The 14717-nt window shown below is 33.8% G+C and overlaps 1 protein-coding gene across 1 annotated transcript; it reads left to right on the top strand.

Annotated features, from left to right (window-relative positions):
• The first annotated feature begins 8643 nt into the window (after positions 1-8643).
• LOC149814695 (MADS-box transcription factor 32-like) lies at positions 8644-9805 on the top strand. The gene is made up of 5 exons (XM_089990415.1): positions 8644-8834; positions 8966-9032; positions 9117-9178; positions 9428-9530; positions 9749-9805. The coding sequence occupies exons 1-5, from the start codon at positions 8644-8646 to the stop codon at positions 9803-9805; spliced, it is 480 nt and encodes a 159-aa protein (XP_089846541.1).
• Positions 9806-14717: the final 4912 nt, after the last annotated feature.

The raw sequence follows: 14717 nt of genomic DNA, 5'->3' as shown, positions 1-14717 counted from the left end.
TGAACCCAAACAAACTAAATTAGGACCTAAAACTAATATATGTATTTTTATTGACTATTCTCAAAACAACAAGGCATATAGATTTATGAACTTAGAAACTAAAGTTATTTATGAATATGTACAAGTAGAGTTTAGAGAAGATCTATTTTTCAAAGACTTGCAAAATCTTTCTTCTCCCATTGGTTTTCATGAACCTGTATCTAAGAGACTTGCTTTTGAACATGAAAATACAGAACTTAGAAGAAGTAAGAGGATTAAAAAACCATAAGATTTTGAAAAAGACTTTCATCTCTATATTATTGATAAAGATCCTTTATATATGCTATGAATGAAACTAGACCAATCATAACATTTTGCACGACCAAACTGAGTAGATATACTAGCAATTCAGGCCCTAATTATTGGGATGCTGCTTTCAAGATCCTGAAGTACCTTAAAGGGACTTTGGATTATGGGTTATTCTACTCGAAGAAACTCGCTAACCTTGAAGGTTATAGTGATTCTAATTAGAACTCTGATAAGGATGACACGATATCCACAAGTGGATGGGTCTTTACCCTTAGGTTTGAGACTCTTTCTTCGGCTTTCAAGAAGCAAATCATTATAACTCTGTCTACTATAGAGGCTGAGCTCATAGCACTAGCATATGCTAGTATGGAAGCCGAATGACTAAGGAACATTTTTATTGAGATTTCATTGGGTAGCAAACCCTTGCCTTCAGTGGTTATTCATTGTGATAGCCAAGCTGTGATATATAAAGTAAGGAGCAATATATACAATGAAAAATCTAGACATATTAGTATATAGCACAACATTGTGAATACTTTACTCAAGGAGTAATTTTAATGGAATATATGAAATCTTGCCAAAATTTGGCAGTTCCACTTATGAAAGGTCTTTCACGTAAAATTAAAAATACATCTAAGAGAATGGGATTAAAACCCACTAAAAAAATTACTCGTGATGGAAACCCAACGAGTGATTTGGGTTGCCTAAGTTCTTGGTTCAATGGAAAGAATAAGTTACTGGAGTAATTGGGTGAGCACAAAAGAATATACGAAGATAGAGAGTATCTTCAAATTCCATTCTAATGTAAGTACTAAAAAACCTATGACATGAGGATGCATCTCTTGGCTATTCATGAGATCTATAGGTCATATTAGCTGAGGTGTTTGAAACAAGTTTCCACTTTTGATAGACTCACCTATATGAGTGTGAAGGTACAATACCCCGGATTTCCAAAACAACACTTTGTCCAAATTTCATAGACTTTTTTTGTAATGGAATTTCAAAAAAAAATTAGCAATGAAAATAGACGATAGTTAGCCATCGGTTTTAGAAAATGTCGGGTGGGTCACAGGTATGTGATCAATCACTCATTATCCACCAAAATATTTTATTTAAGCAAACAAAGATGAGTTATTTATTACAAACAATACTACTTAGTAAAGCAGTACTAGATAAACTGATTAATGCATTGTTTCGATAATTATAAGTTCACCTATTGGCACGCACGAGAACCTAATTTCGGCATCAAATGAAGCTATCTAGGTATTTCTTATGCTATGTATTTTTGTGCTTAGACGTCAGAATGACCCTATCCGTAGAGAGACAATAGATTTTTATCAGAAAAACCCCAGCTAGGGTGGTTTGGATGCATTTTATTATTGTAGTAGTGGGGTCACCCCTTAAGTCTTAGAGATAACCTGGTTTCCTAACCTTCGAGTGACTGAGAGATCACATGAACTCTTTGGTTCATAAGATAAAGTATGTCACTCAAAGTGGCACAATCATCGTCTTCTATGATGAGCGTAAGTCCTGAAGGGGTTTGACGACATAATCTTTATTATTAGAATGTCGAGTGCCACATAGGCAACCATTGCATTAGGAACAAAGGGAAATATAAACCCAACCCCAACAAGTTTTTTGAAGCACGAGCTGGTTCCCGTGTGGATAGAGACTATCATTATGTTTGTTTATATGCATGCAGACATCACTCTTGGCGTTTATGGCCTTCACGAGCGCTTCACCTCTTGCAGGTGGATAACCAACTCTGGCACAATGATACTTACGAGTATTATTCTTATAACAGTGGTTTACAAAGACATGCATAATCAATGATTACTTTTGATCAACTACTCTAGCGTATTTAGCCACAACAAGCATCGACTTAATAAGGTACAATAACTTATTTGGCGCAGTGGCCATTATGAGGATGATGCCTTTGAAGGCATGAATAGAACGAGCCATCCTGACAGAGTTCCAACAACGAAGGCATCATCATGCCATCCATATTAGCTTAGGTGAGTATTTTGCTAGAATTTTTGGCAATCTTCCCTATTTAACGAAGAAAATGCTATGCTTGTTCGAGGGCACAAACATATCATTTAGGATTCGGGTAATCATTTGCCAGAAATTTTGGTAGCATCTCTCCTATTTAACGAGAAAAACACTGTTCTTTTTACTTCAGAGAGCATTTTGTCAAAAATTTTGGCAGCATCTTTCATGTTTTAACAAGAAAAATGCTACCTTCGTTTTTGGATAGATATGCACTGTTGTGCGTACGTTGCATCTCCCATGATTTATCAAAAACCTAGTCTTTAGTTAAGCCTTACGCTAGTGACTTAGATGTTTACGTAAATATGATTTTGCACAAATCTGAAACCTTTCTAATAGAAATTTTTTTGCTAAATAATGTTTTGAATGCAACAAGGCTTTTGAATCGCTTTGAGCGATAAGGATCAATCATCATTTGTATGCTTATTGCAACACAATTATATTTATTAAAAATAAGAGCATGTGCACATAACAACGCAAGGACAAAGTAAATAGCATAAAATAGGATCCTATGCACATAATAAAGTGATGACAAAGTAAATAGTGTAAAGTAAGAGTCTATGCACATAATATCACAACAACAAAGTAAAATACGTAAAGTAAAACTCGGTGCATGAAACCACACATCAGGCTAAGTAACTTGTGTAAAAGAACATATATAATAATAATAATAATAATAATAATAATAAAAAAAAAAAAAAAAATAGGGAAGTAGTCATAAAGATACGCATGTGAACACCGAAGAAAGATTGCGGTGGCTTAGAAGGCGTGAACCAAGGACTAAGACCCGATATCGTTTAGAAAGGTGTATGATAAGGAAAATTTCGCCGTACATGGCAGTTATTTCAACAGATATAACATAAAATAGGGAACAACATGAAAACCTACCAAAAATTTGGTAGAAGTGGCTTAGCGCAAGCGTAGGGGTGCTCCTAGGTCATGACTGACACACCCTTACGTCCGGTATGGTTACAACCAAGAGCGTCTCGTGTAGAACCCTTCGAAGTAAAGAAACATGAAAAAATCTAAAGAGAGAGAGAGCTCTTTTCTAAAGAGAGCTTTTTCTAGAGAGAGAGAGAAGAGAGAGAACTCAAAATCATGAAGGCTAAAATGAGAGCCCCCTCTCCTCTATTTATAGGCCACTAAGTGGGTCTTGGATTTAGATATAGGTCAAATTTGATCCAGATCCAATTCCAAATCCAAGAGCAAATACTTAGGGGAGAAGTAAGATAATGACTTCTATGTCCCTTTGAAACCCACTAGTTTGCTTTTATGGGATATTTATGTAGGACCGATGAGATATTTTTGTGGGGCCTGCGATTATTTTATAGGACTCACATATTTTTGGGGTTTCACTGCTATTTTTGCAAAAAAATGTGAGTATGCTATTCTTTTCATCTCAATGAGAAAAAATGGATTTTTTTCTGCAGAATTCTCTCATTTTGCCAAATGAGTGTGATATGGCTCCCTAAATGTTTTGAGCATATCTCTCTAAGGATATAGGGATATATGTGTCCTAAGTATAATTGGCTCTACAAAATTCCTTTGTTTCACACTTCAGGTCAATACGATGAAATTACGTAAAAATATCTCATATTTTTATCCATAAGTTTATTTAAAAATTATATATCTTACAAAATGTGTGTGTCACCTTCTATGAGATGGAGGTTGTCTCTAGAGCACTCATGAAGTGGGACTCTTAATAAATATAGCCTTTATATATATGACATATAATTATCTGAAAGGAGTATATGTGTGAATGGGCCTAAGAAGTTTACATTAAAGACTAAGTTTGAAGTTGCTAGTTACTTAGTTTCTGAGACTGTCTGAATCTTGTTCACACTAAGTGTAAGTTCAAACAGAAATGTACCTTCATTTAAGCATATGACTTTCACGAACAACTTTGATCTTTTTTTCTATCGAATATTTTGACCCACATGAGGAATTGTTGTTATTTGACTCAAAATATAACCTTGTAAAAGTAAGGTCTTTATGACAAAATAACTCTTTCTTATAACTAGTTGTTTGAGAACGCCTTTTGGAGGGAAAAACCCATTTTATGGAAAATATTTTGTCCCATATTAATCATTGTTGGAAAACTTTATAAGTTTATAATGAGAAAGGTTGCCTTAGAGGGCAAGGCCCTCAAGGGCATTTGATCTTGGACTTGTCAAATTCTTGTCTAATGAACTTTAAATATTAAATATTAATATTTAGATTTAGATTTAAACCCGAACTTGACTCTGGCCCTGGCTTTGACCTTGACCTTTAAAAGTTTTTGAAGGTTCTTTATAACTTTTTGGGGTTGTGACACTTATTCTTTTTGGATAGCCTCTATGTGTAAGCATGTTGAGAGGTCAGTGACACATGAAGCTTATGTTATATCGGTGCCCACCCATGATGGGATGATGGCAGTGACATATGGCATCCATGTTGGGATGGTGGTCGCCCATGATGGGATGCTAGTGACACGTGACATCCATGTTGGGAGGTGACCACCCATGATGGGACGCTAGTGACACATGGTGCCGATGTCGGGTCAGTGGTCGCCCAGGATGGGCGAGTTACCTTGCACCACTTGGTTTGGTATACCTCAGTGGCTTTATATGAAAAAAGAAATTAAAAAAACTAGTTAACTTCTTCAAACTTTTGCTTCTTTCAGAGTTTCTCTCCTTCTCTCTACTTGTGAAGTTGTTCAAGGTAACTGCGTCGTGGTGACTAACCTACCCAGTGTTAGGGGATGTTTGTATTGCACGAGAGATGCATGCTTAGTTGTATCCTGAAAGCGAGGTTGTGTTTAACCCTACTGCACCTGGGCTAAGTTCTGGTGAGGCAAATGTCGCTTTCAAGATAGTGCCTTTGTTGCGCACCTCCAAGCTTCAGTCCCAATGATCTAAGAAGAATTTTTTCAAATATCAAACATTAGGTGCCCATATATAAGTTGAGCTATGAATCAAAACATTTTTCAATGATTTTGTTACTTTTAACGATAAAACAATGCATCTTTTTTATGGATAGAGCTCAACTCATTTAGCACAAACTCGTAAACTCAAACTTGGATAAGTGCATCACAATAAGGAATCAAGTTTAAACACTTCAAACTTGGGTTGTTTTCTCCTATACCAGCCCTTGATTCAGGTGAATATTTTGAAACAAAAAAGAGATAGGAGAAATGATGTTAGTTTAAATTGTCTTTAAAATAATTTCATTATAATTACATTTATTTATCAAGTTGATTACCAATGTAAATTTATGATGTGTTTGATGGCTTGTCCAAGTTTAGACATAACAATAGAACATAACACATGTTCTATTTGTTTTGTAACAATTGTACTACATTCAACATTTGTTTTGACTGGACAAGAAGTTGTATTTTTTGTGCCCGATGTTTGATTTTTACATTGTGCAAGCAACTTGAACACATATGGATCGTACAATTTGATCTGCCCCACCATATGCATGTTTTAAAATGTTTATTATAGATTTTAGCTCTGGATATGTGTCTAAAAACAAAAAAAATGTTTAAATTTTGTGTAATTTAAAAAAAATAAGAATTGATATTTATATATATAAATGTCTTTCTAGACTTATATAAATGCTTTAATCGGTGTCATATTGTATCTAATTATGAAAGTTTATCAAAATTTTATGGTTTTTAGCCCCAAATATAGATCTCAAATAGGATCCAAGAACGAAAAATATTTAAATTTTGAGTAATTTGAAAAAAAATAAAAATTCATATTTTATTATATACAAATACAAAAACCATAAATAAATTATAAAACCCTAAAGTACAAGAAAATAAATCATAAATAAACCAAAAACCCTAAACTAAAAGAAAAACAAACCATAAAAAATCAAAGAAATTATAAATAAACTACAAAATTAAATATAAAAACCTTAATTCAAACCTTAATCAAAGAAAAACAACCCAATCAAATACAAGAAAAGTTCTAATCAAATTAACTATAAGAAGTTCTAATTAAAAAACTTTGATTCAAAGCCCTAATCAATGAAAATCAAAGAAAAAACCTCAATCAAATCAAGGAAAATCTCTAACTAAATTAAATATCAAAAACCCTAATTAAAGATAATTGATTCAAATCCTTACTTAAATCAAAGAAAGCCATATTTGATTCAATCCCTAATCAATGAAAAAAACTTTAATCAAAACCCTAAATAAACCCTCATCAAAACCCTAATCAGAAAAGAAGAACAAGAACGAGGAATGAAGAAGAGAGAGAGAGAGAGAGAGAGAGAGAGAGAGAGAGAGAGAGAGAGAGAGAGAGAGAGAGGAACAAATAAGGTAAAGAAAAAAGAAAGAGGGAGAGAGAGCGAGAGACTGCCTCATTGCCCAACCGATGTACAGGGGAGAGAATGCGAGACAGTCGGGTTAGATGCCACCCTCCGGCAGATTATTTTTTTCGAGTGTCCTCATCATCCTGTTCTCGACGTAATAGGGGGAGGGGTAGAATGCGTCTTTCACATGTCCATTGCGTCCAATGGGACGCATGATCAAACACCCCCTTAAAGTGTTGGACTAGTTTTATTAATCATCATTCTTAATTAGGTAAATTTTTAGTCATTCTATTTTGATCACCCATACCATAAGGTATAAAGCTACTAATGAGGGAGAGGTAATCTTGATAAAAAAAATGTTTTATATGTTTTTAAGGAAAAGGTTCTAACTATATTAATGGTGCTGCACTATTGAAGTTAGCTTTCAATGTCATGTAATTAATCAAGATGGTGAGATTCCTCCCTTCCACTTTGCTCCCATATGTTACTAGATTTTGAGGTTGTGAATTATAAAATTTAACTATATATGTCAAACTAAATTCACATTAGGGCTGCCATTTTCATGTACACACAACCATGGTCATATGGTCATGGCAATGTGCCTCAAAAAGAAGCAAGTTTCGCGGTAAAACGTCATTTTGTCCCAAATAAAATGTCTTATATTGGTAGGACCCACAATTGGAAAAAGAAATCATAAAAACGTGTCCTACTCCTATCAAGTCTCAAATTTATACAATGTTCTGGAGTTCACGAACTTGGTTAAGTTTCACCCTAACACCTAAAGTAAAGGCAGCTTCACTTATTGAACTTATACATAATTTTACCAACGTTAAAAAGTACTTTAACAGTAAGGACAAGGTTGTACCGTAAAGAAAATCGAGTACATTTTGTACCTTATGCAATAACAACTGGCAAGCAAATGAAACATTAAAAACAATAGAAAAATTATGACCTTATTGTTTTCTTGCTGATAGGACGTTTCAGTAATTATGAGAAGTTGCGAACCTGTTTTTTTTTCTGTTTATTTTACTCATCCCTAAGCAACGAAGGGTATAACTGTAGTTTCACGTTCGTTCAAAAAAGAAAGAAAAAGCAAAAAGTAGGGTCTTGGGGTTGGGGTGGTGGTCTTGGTCATGTTTTCACGGAAAGGGATCGATTGGTTCGAACCAAGTGGCTGAATCTTTAGGCTGTTATGTCAAGGAAGGTTCAGTAAATGACTGTGCGCAACTCAGCATGGCCATAGCCGAGTCTGATCAGAGCTAGGCCCGAAGGTCTTTGAAGTCAACCGAGTCAAACTTACCGATAATCTAGCCTGCCTCTTTTGATAATAATTTCATGATGGGCCGAACTGACTCGAGCGACTCGACCTATGGACATACCACAAACCACAAATTTGAGGGTCAAAGCATACTAAGCTCGTTCTCGACTCTCGAGTCTATGATGAATCACTAGACTTGACTCCATGATCGACCCCGAACCTTTAACATGACGAATCGCCGGTGCTCTGCGTCTCCACCTTTTTCAAAGGGGGGTATTTGAAAAAAATAGAGGAAAAAGGAGGCTTTTAGTAAATCCAAAATTATTTTACCCCTTCGCAAGGGTGGCAGAGATACTTTGGTTCTTCTCGAGTAAAAAAAAAAAAAACTTTGCCTTAATTCAATGTCATTCCATTTAACCGTACAAATCGAATCCCATCATATCCCGGACACCAACAACAAAAATGGGAAATCTTCAGACACTCCACGCTGCTGTACAGTTTCTACTTATAGAAACTTTTGCAGCCTTGTTCATGAATAAAAAGCACAACCCTAACCCCTAGAGAAAGTGACCCATCACACTACTCTCTTTCTCTCTCTAGATATATGTTTCTCTCTCTAGAGAGTGAGACATCGTAATATGAAACTTTCCTCTTTAAATACTTGCTGCAGTTTATGAGAGTGAATCAATGTATCCACCGCATCCAGACTGTTCCCTCCCCTCCCACATTACATATCTTTCTTTCTGGAGATGGGGAGAGGAAAGGTTGAGTTGAAAAGAATTGAGAATCCCCAACAGAGGCAGGTTACTTTCTCTAAAAGGAAAAATGGGTTGATAAAAAAGTCGAGGGAGATTTCTGTTCTGTGTGATGCTAATGTTCTCCTCATGCTTTTCTCATCCTCAGGCAAACTCTATGACTACCTCAGCCCTTCATCCCAAAGGTTTTTTTTTTTTTCAACTGATGTCCATTTTCTTTCTGCAAATTGATATGGTTCTTTAACATGCTATGTGATCCCTTTGTTCTATATGTTGATCACTATGATGCTCATGTTGCTTTCTTTTAATTTTCAAGTGTGAGGAAGTTCATGGAGAAGTATTACAGAGCTACTCATAGTGGAATATTTGAAGATAAATTCATGGTATCTTCTTTAAGATCTTTATTTCCGCTTATTTTATTTTTTCTGCCTTGAATTTATTTTTATTATTATGGTGGTGGTTTGTAGGAAAAGGGTGTTGATGCTGTCAAGATAAAGAGAATTAGCGAGCAATTACAAATGAAACTAAGGTAACATACTCTTTTCCATGAGCTGAGAACTTCAAAAAAATATATATATATATATATTGCTTTACCTACACAGTAAACCCAAGCAAAATAATGGTTTGAAAACTCTAGGAAACATGTGGCCGTGTTTTTATGATAGCCCATCTAGAGGCCTACCCTAACCACCCTCGTTTTTTAAGATGGACTGCAATAAGGAAAGACATTATCAATTTTTTTTTTTATAAAATGAGATTGATGTTAATATTGAAGTAGGTCTATTAATGGAGGAGAAGAAGACAATTGCTATTCCATGTCAATGTTGGACTATCTTGAACAAAACCTTGAAGCAACCATCGCTCATGTGCGAAATGAGAAAGTGAGTTTGGTCCTTCATTTTCGGTAGATGTTCATTTCTTATTGCTTTTATAGTTTTTAAGGATTTTCTTTGAAAAACTTGGAACAGGAGAGAATGATACAAGAAGAAATTGATTACCTTAAAAACATGGTACATGAAAATATTTGGTTTTTTTTTTTTTTCTTTTTGCTTCTATGCCGTCATTACTCTATGTTATGCTGATGGTGGTACTTGGATAGGAACGTTTTCGACTAAAAGAGAGAAGGGAGCTCTTTGAAGAGGTAGGTGCAGTTTGAGAAAGGTTTTATTCTTCTTTCCTTCAATTTCCTGCAATTTGAGAGCTTTTTTTTATTTCATTATGTTCTTATTTGAGTCTCTCTCTCTCTCTCTAAGCTTGAGCGACTTGGTGTTAGAAGATCGACTCCTGGTTGCTTGCAGCATCTCAGACCTTTGCATCTTGAACCCCAAGACCATGAATTAGATTTGAAATTAGGTCTCTCTCTCTCTCTCTCTCTCTCTCTCTTTCCTGCATTTGTATGCCTTTTCAATGGTGTTTAATCCTTTCCGAGTCACCCTTTTCATTGTCGCTGGGTACCTTTAGTCTAAGACTCCGGATCAGATATTTTGCTAGGAGTAATAATGCAATTAAGCGTGCAACGATCTGAATATGAATCCACTCATGGATTGCTATCTTGTCTACAATTAATGTTGGACACAACTGACCAAAAAAAAAGTAAAAGCAACTTGGTAAAAAGTCCTGTTCAACTTTTACAAGTGGATCCAAAGCTTTTATGTCAATATTCTTTTGAGTAATTAAAAAAAACAGACACTAACTTATCACTATTTACAGAAAGCCACCCAATGTTTGGGTTACTATGGTTGGTTGAATACTTTATTTTGAATGCATTTCAAGCACGTGCATGAGATATAGAATAACAAATTTTCCAATTTTCTATAGAACAACTCTTCTTTTGTCATCTTAGGGCTTTTGTTAAACAAATTAATAATGATTCACTTGATTTGACTAAATACAATTCAATTGAAAGATTTTTTAAAAAACAAACATATTTTTTAAACATAAATATAAAAGTAAGCAGCTAACTGTAGTTACCAAAATGGTAGGTTCTTTCACTACATATCTGATAAGTTAGGTGGCTTTTTGTGAATAACGTTTTTTTAGAGGTTATCACTATGTCAAAGTACATCTATGATGGCAACCTGACAAGTACAGCATTTTGGATGCAAATGGTTAAGAGTCAATTTGTATGCAGTCATTATTGAATCCAACTAATCCGACTCGAGATTGGAGGAGTCGGATGAAGAAAGGTAATACCAAGTCTGGCACCAAATCTGAATCCTACTAGTTAATCACCTATGTTTTATATGTGTTGGTTCGGGTTTGAATTCAAATGTTAAAAGTTAAACAGCCTAATAAATATGAATTTCATTATTGATCAAATTGTTGCTTGTTCAGTTGTTCTACAGATATTAAGTGGATTTTGATTCGGTCAGTATCTGACCCATGTCTAATCCATTGTCATCTCAATCCGAATCTTTTAAAACTAGAACCATCTTTTAAAAATTAAATACAAAGTTACTTTGAAACTATATATATATATATATATATATATATATATATATATATATATATATATTCACTAGGATATGAGAACTAGAAATATGGGCATATCCAACACTTTTTGCAAATCCAACCATGTGAATGTGCTTGACATGGTGAATTTGCTAGGAATCAACCATTGGATCTTGTATTTTCAATGAAAAATGTGATTTTTGAATGCTTGAATGTTTATAAAGATTATGAGCCATTGATTTTAAAGCTTTAAAAAGATCTAAATCTTGTTTATGCATCAAAATCGGATGATTCAATAGCAGGTACTTATAAAACCAAGCATGTAGATCACATCCATAGGGTTAGATTCAAGAGAAAAAAACAAAAATTTCATGAAAATCGTGTTTCACACATTAGTTCTCATATTTTCAGTTCTCATTTTCTAGTCTATCTCTGTCTCTCTCTATATATTTGCTACAATCGGTTGTAACTACAATTGAGATGAAATCCCATGATACAAGTTATTTTGACACAATCTAACCTTATAGATGTGTTTAGCATGCTGGATTTAGTAAGAATCAACTCTTGGATTATGTTTTTTGATGAAAAAACATGGTTTTTATGAGACAAAAAAAATGATATATTCATGCTATTGATTTTTGGATCTATATACAGGTTGGATTCTGGTGATCCAAAAGCTGGTTCCCACTAGATAAAACATTTAGATCACATCTTATGGTGTTAGATGTGAGGAAAAAAGAAGGGTTCCAACACTTTGCTAAGTTGATTGAATTTGCAATCAATTTTATATATATATATATATATATATATATATATATATATATATATTAGTATTTTGTGCTATTGAAGACATTGAATTATATGAAACTATTGAGCTAAAAATTATAGGTTCAAACTTTATCGACTCAATCTGACCACATAGATGTGTTGACAATGGTTAGTTTGCTAAGGATCAAAACTTGGTTCATATTATTTTGATTCAAAAATATACTTTTTTGAGTCTTGACATTTTAGTGCATTGTGGATCGGTAATTTTTGAAGTCCTTAAAAAAGCCTGCTTTTATGTGTCACAATCATATGATTCAAAATTCATTTTCCACTAAACAAAGCATAGCATGTAGATCACATCCATAAGATTTAATCTACAAGAAGAAATCTAAAACCTATGATTTCTAGATCAATATATATATATATATATATATATATATATATATATATATATAGAGAGAGAGAGAGAGAGAGAGAGAGAGAGAGAGAGAGTTACTATTTGTTGCTATTGAAGGCATGAAACTATTGAGCTAGAAATCATAGGTTCAAGATTTATCAACTTAACCTGACCACATAGATTTATTGATCAAACCTTGGATTGTGTTATTTTCATCTAAAAATATATTTTTGAGTTATGAAATTTTAATGCATTGTGGGCTGTTCTTTGAAGCTCTCAAAAAACCAGCTTACATGTCAAAATCACATAATTCAAAACTTATTTTTCATTAAACAAAACTTGTCGATCACATCCATATTGTCCGATCTGCGTTACAATAAATAACACCAAATATTAATCATATATATATTATTTGATAAATTTGACCCGATGGATGCATTTAACATGGCTTATTTACTCGGAAATGCACTTTGTATCAAGAATCTACTTATACATTGCTATGGGATGATCTAAAGTATGTTTTTTGACTGAACAAACCATATATATCATATCCTTAGGACTTGATTCACAAAAACATTAAGAAAATATGAACAAGTTGTTTTGCCTACCACCAGCGAAGAGGTGTTTTCGATTTGCTAGGGAGAATGATACTTGGATAATGTTTTTTCGATAAAAAAAACATGATCTTTAAGCATTGAATATTTATCAAAATTATAGACCATCGATTTTTAAATCTCATAAAAACCTACCCATGTATTGGAATCAGATGATCCAATAGATAGACGATTCTTATAAAATCAAATATGTAGATCACATCTGGTCAAAAGAAAAAAACAAACCATTCAAAACCCCGGTAGGCTAGAAAAGTGGTAGGCAACTACTAGCTACTATATATGGGGTTAATATTTGATGCCTTTGATATCACCAAATTATATGGAACTATTGAGTTGAAAGTCATAAGCTTTAGTTTTTTTTTATAAATAAATTTATGAATATGATCTACAATGTTTGGTTAGTGGAAAATGAGTTTATTGTGTCAGGTTTACCAGGGCTCGAACCAAACCCTATAGAGTCCGGGTATGGTGATAAATAAGAAGACCCGATTAAGATCCAGGTCTGGACCTAAATGTTTGATTAATACATGGACCAGATATAGTTTGTCAAATTTTATACCAGACTCACACCCGGCCTGAGTTCCGATTAAGACATGCAATTTTTCAATGTAAAAATGATAAAAAATATGGTTTTAAAGGGTATGGTCTGGGTCTGGTTCATGTAGTTCTTATCAGGTCTGAGTATGGTTTTTCTTATAGTGAACCTGATTAGACTTGGGTCCGGACCTAATACCATACCCCAAAATCCTGTCCAAGTCTGGTTTCACCTGGGTCTGAACCAAACCTGACCCTAAGTAGGCTTTTTAAGGGCTTCAAAAAATGAACGGTCTACGGTACCCTAAAATATCATGTCTCAAAATGTTGATATTTCTCATAGAAAAGATCATGTCACATCTATAGGGTCAGATTTACCTGATAAAAAAAAAGCATTTGCATATACGAATGATTGTAGCAAGAATATTCTCCTTATTGCTTAGGTCATGCAGCAAGGGATGCACACCCCATGTATTAAACTCTTCGCAGCTTGAATGCCTTAAAAACTGCCCATTTAGCCCAAGTTTGTGAAGCCTTTGTAAGATACATAACTTAATATTGAATATTTTATCCTTCACACGTTCTAAAAAATTTGACTTCATAAATGGATTTATCATGTTTTATTTACTTGAAGACATACTTTCAAATTTCAACTAATGAATTTAGATATCAAAATATAGGCCAAAATGGTTCAGATTACAACAAGATGAAAATAAGCATCGACATTCAAAATTATATGGTGTAAGCATATGAAATACAAAAAAGAAAAGTTTTTTTTTCTTACTAATACACCATGCTAACTCTGAAAAATATGTGCTACTAATAAAGGTAAGGAACTAACGAGCTAGAAATCTTAGGTGTAAGTTGTATTGACTCAATCTTACATATAACATCTGTCTTCAACATGGTTTGTTTGCCAAGGATCAAGCCTTGTATCATGTTTTGTTTTTTCTGATATAAAAACAAGACTTTTGGATTTATGAATTTTTTAGAAACTTAATTACTTGTCATAATCACATGATTCAAAACAAGTTTTCTACTAAACAAACCATGTAGATCACATCTGTAACATTTGATCTACAAACAATTAGGAATTTTTTAAAAAAGGGTGATTCTACTCATTAGTTTCCTACCTTCATTAGTAGCCAATATTTACCTGCTAAATCCATCTAAATAGTCCAATTTGCTTCAAAATAAATGAGTAGGTGAGATTGCACTCCTTAATATGGTATGCAGATCTGCACAAAGAAATTGTCGTATATATACAAAAATATTGGCTATTGTAGGTGTTGAAATATGGAGCT

Source organism: Nuphar pumila, chromosome 15, assembly GCF_984573655.1.
Source record: "Nuphar pumila chromosome 15, dmNupPumi1.hap1.1, whole genome shotgun sequence".
Taxonomy (NCBI): domain Eukaryota; kingdom Viridiplantae; phylum Streptophyta; class Magnoliopsida; order Nymphaeales; family Nymphaeaceae; genus Nuphar; species Nuphar pumila.
The sequence above is the reverse complement of the archived record's forward strand: the minus strand, read 5'-3'. Positions and strand labels throughout refer to the sequence as shown.